This window comes from Microtus ochrogaster, unplaced genomic scaffold (assembly GCF_000317375.1).
Source record: "Microtus ochrogaster isolate Prairie Vole_2 unplaced genomic scaffold, MicOch1.0 UNK14, whole genome shotgun sequence".
In the NCBI taxonomy this organism is placed as follows: domain Eukaryota; kingdom Metazoa; phylum Chordata; class Mammalia; order Rodentia; family Cricetidae; genus Microtus; species Microtus ochrogaster.
In genome coordinates, this window is record NW_004949112.1 from 2,178,151 (window position 1) to 2,180,423 (window position 2,273).

The following is a 2,273-nucleotide window of genomic DNA, read 5'->3' on the forward strand; positions in this document are numbered from 1 at the left end:
CACAGCTGTTAACCTTCACACCTGCTAACCTTCACACCTGCTAACCTTTATACCTGTTAACCTGCACACCTGCTAACCTTCACACCTGCTAACCTTCACACCTGCTAACCTGCACACCTGTTAACCTGCACACCTGCTAACCTTCATACCTGCTAACTTACACACCTGCTAACCTTCACACCTGCTAATCTGCACACCTGTTAACCTGCACAGCTGCTAACCTTCACATCTGCTAACCTGCACACCTGCTATCCTGCACATCTGCTAAGGCCTGCTGCAGTCCTGTCCTAGGCACCAAACTAGTTCATTCCAGAAAGTGCTATTGAAGATAAAATTTGATTTTCTTTTTTCTTTTTTTGTTTTGTTTGTTGTTGTTTGTTTTGCTTTTTGAGAGAGGGTCTCCCGTAACTCAGACTGGCCTTGAACTTGCTGTGACAGGAAGAAGACTCCTGTCCCCACTCTCCCACCTACACGGGGCTGGATCACAGGCATATGCACAGTTATGCCCTGTTTATACAGTTCTGGACACGGACCCCAGAGCTCTGTGCTTGCTACCAGCTGAGCCATGTTCAGCCCCTTGCACGGAGGCTTTAGCGTTTGCAAGGTTCACACATGAAATGGTTCATGCATCAAATATGTACAGGAGAGGTTTTTGCTTAACCGTGTGTTTATAACATTTGTACGGAATGGATGCTTTATCTTTTTCTGTTTTTCTTTCCAAATCTTTTTAAATAACATGTTTTATCTCCCAAACAAATTCGACAGGTAGAAAATGTCAGGCTTAGGGGTCTGGTGGCCTGAGGGTGTGGCCGTGCGGGTGGGGAGGTGGGGGAGAGAGGGTAGAAAGGTGGCTCTTGGGATGCCCCTGACCTTACCTGCCCCACTCTCTCCCCTCAGCGGACCTGTACTCTGAGGTGCCTGGGGAGGAGGAACCTGCCTGGGTGCAGACGGAGCGGCAGCAGTTCCGGGACTTCCGGGATCTGAACAAGGATGGGAAGCTGGACGGCAGTGAAGTCGGTTACTGGGTGCTGCCTCCATCCCAGGACCAGCCCCTCGTGGAGGCCAACCACCTGCTGCATGAGAGTGACACAGACAAGGTGAGTGTTGGGTTCAGGGGGTCGCACAAAGATGGGAACCCCAAGTCTAGTAAACCGAAAGCAAACTTTATTCCTGAGACCAGATCCCAGAAAACCAGAAGCAAACTTAAAAAACAAAAAACCAAACACCGTGGGGCACAGAAGCGTATGAGCTAGCTGAGACCACAGCCAGAGATGGTGTTTGTTAGACTGTGGCCAAAGGCCAGTTTCTGAACCCACCACCACGGGTCAGTCAATGGAGACCCTAAGAGGGGAGTGAGTTCTAACATCAGTGGGTAACTAGGCAACTATCATGAAATATGTTTCTGAGTAGATTACAGCGAAAGTCACTAATTGCAAGAAAACAGGTGTCTTTAGCAATTAGTCAGAAAAGGGACTGCTAGTCAGACCAGAAGGTTAACAAATTAGAATTAATTGGTTCTTAGGCTGGGAACTTAGAAGATAGCAGAAAGTCATTCACACTTTCTCCAGGTGAAACTCAGATACAGACTGCCATACTTTACAGCGTCCATTATCAGAGCTCATTGGTCAAACCAGGTGTTTGCACCGTGTCCTCTGTCTCTCCCGGTTCCTCCAGGCAGTTATACTGGAGCCCCATGCCTCCCCTTTAACAGTGCCAGTTTCCCATAACAGAGACAGTGCCTAACCCAGAGGTCTCGCATCTCTGTCTCCTAGAGGTTAACTCAGTTCCTATCTGTCATTCGTCAACGATGGCCAGGACACTACTCTCGGTTTGCAGAGAGAAGCTCCGGCCTTGTAAATAGAACAGTCAGTTGTTAAATGAAATGACCTAGGCTGATGGAGGCTTCCTAAGCATCTGAGAAAATAGCTCACTGTGAATGACTGATCCTTGATCCACTGCGAAAGTTGTTGGTAGTTTACATAGTTTACAGCTTTATGTGTCTCTCTTCCTCTATCCTAAGCCTCTACGTTCTAATCTTTGGTGTCTGTATTTCTATTTCTATAGTTCATTCTTGTTTCCAGATTTTAGTGAGCTTGGGCCACTGCAGGAACTCAGAAGGGTCCTGAAGCACAGAGAGAGGAGGAGAGAGCCAGAGAGAGCCAGAAACAGACACACCCAGAGAGAGAGAGGGTGAGAGAGCCAGAGAGAGAGAGGGTGAGAGAGCCAGAGAGAGAGAGGGTGAGAGAGCCAGAGAGAGAGAGGGTGAGAGAGCC

The 2,273-nt window shown here is 48.4% G+C and overlaps 1 protein-coding gene across 1 annotated transcript in view; it reads left to right on the forward strand.

Moving 5' to 3' along the window:
• Rcn3 (reticulocalbin 3) overlaps positions 1–2,273 on the forward strand; it is a 9,301-nt gene that overhangs the window by 6,286 nt on the left and 742 nt on the right. The window contains exon 5 of the mRNA XM_026789067.1: positions 898–1,097. Within this exon, the coding sequence (XP_026644868.1) occupies positions 898–1,097 (200 nt within the window). The remainder of the gene's footprint in view (positions 1–897; positions 1,098–2,273) is intronic.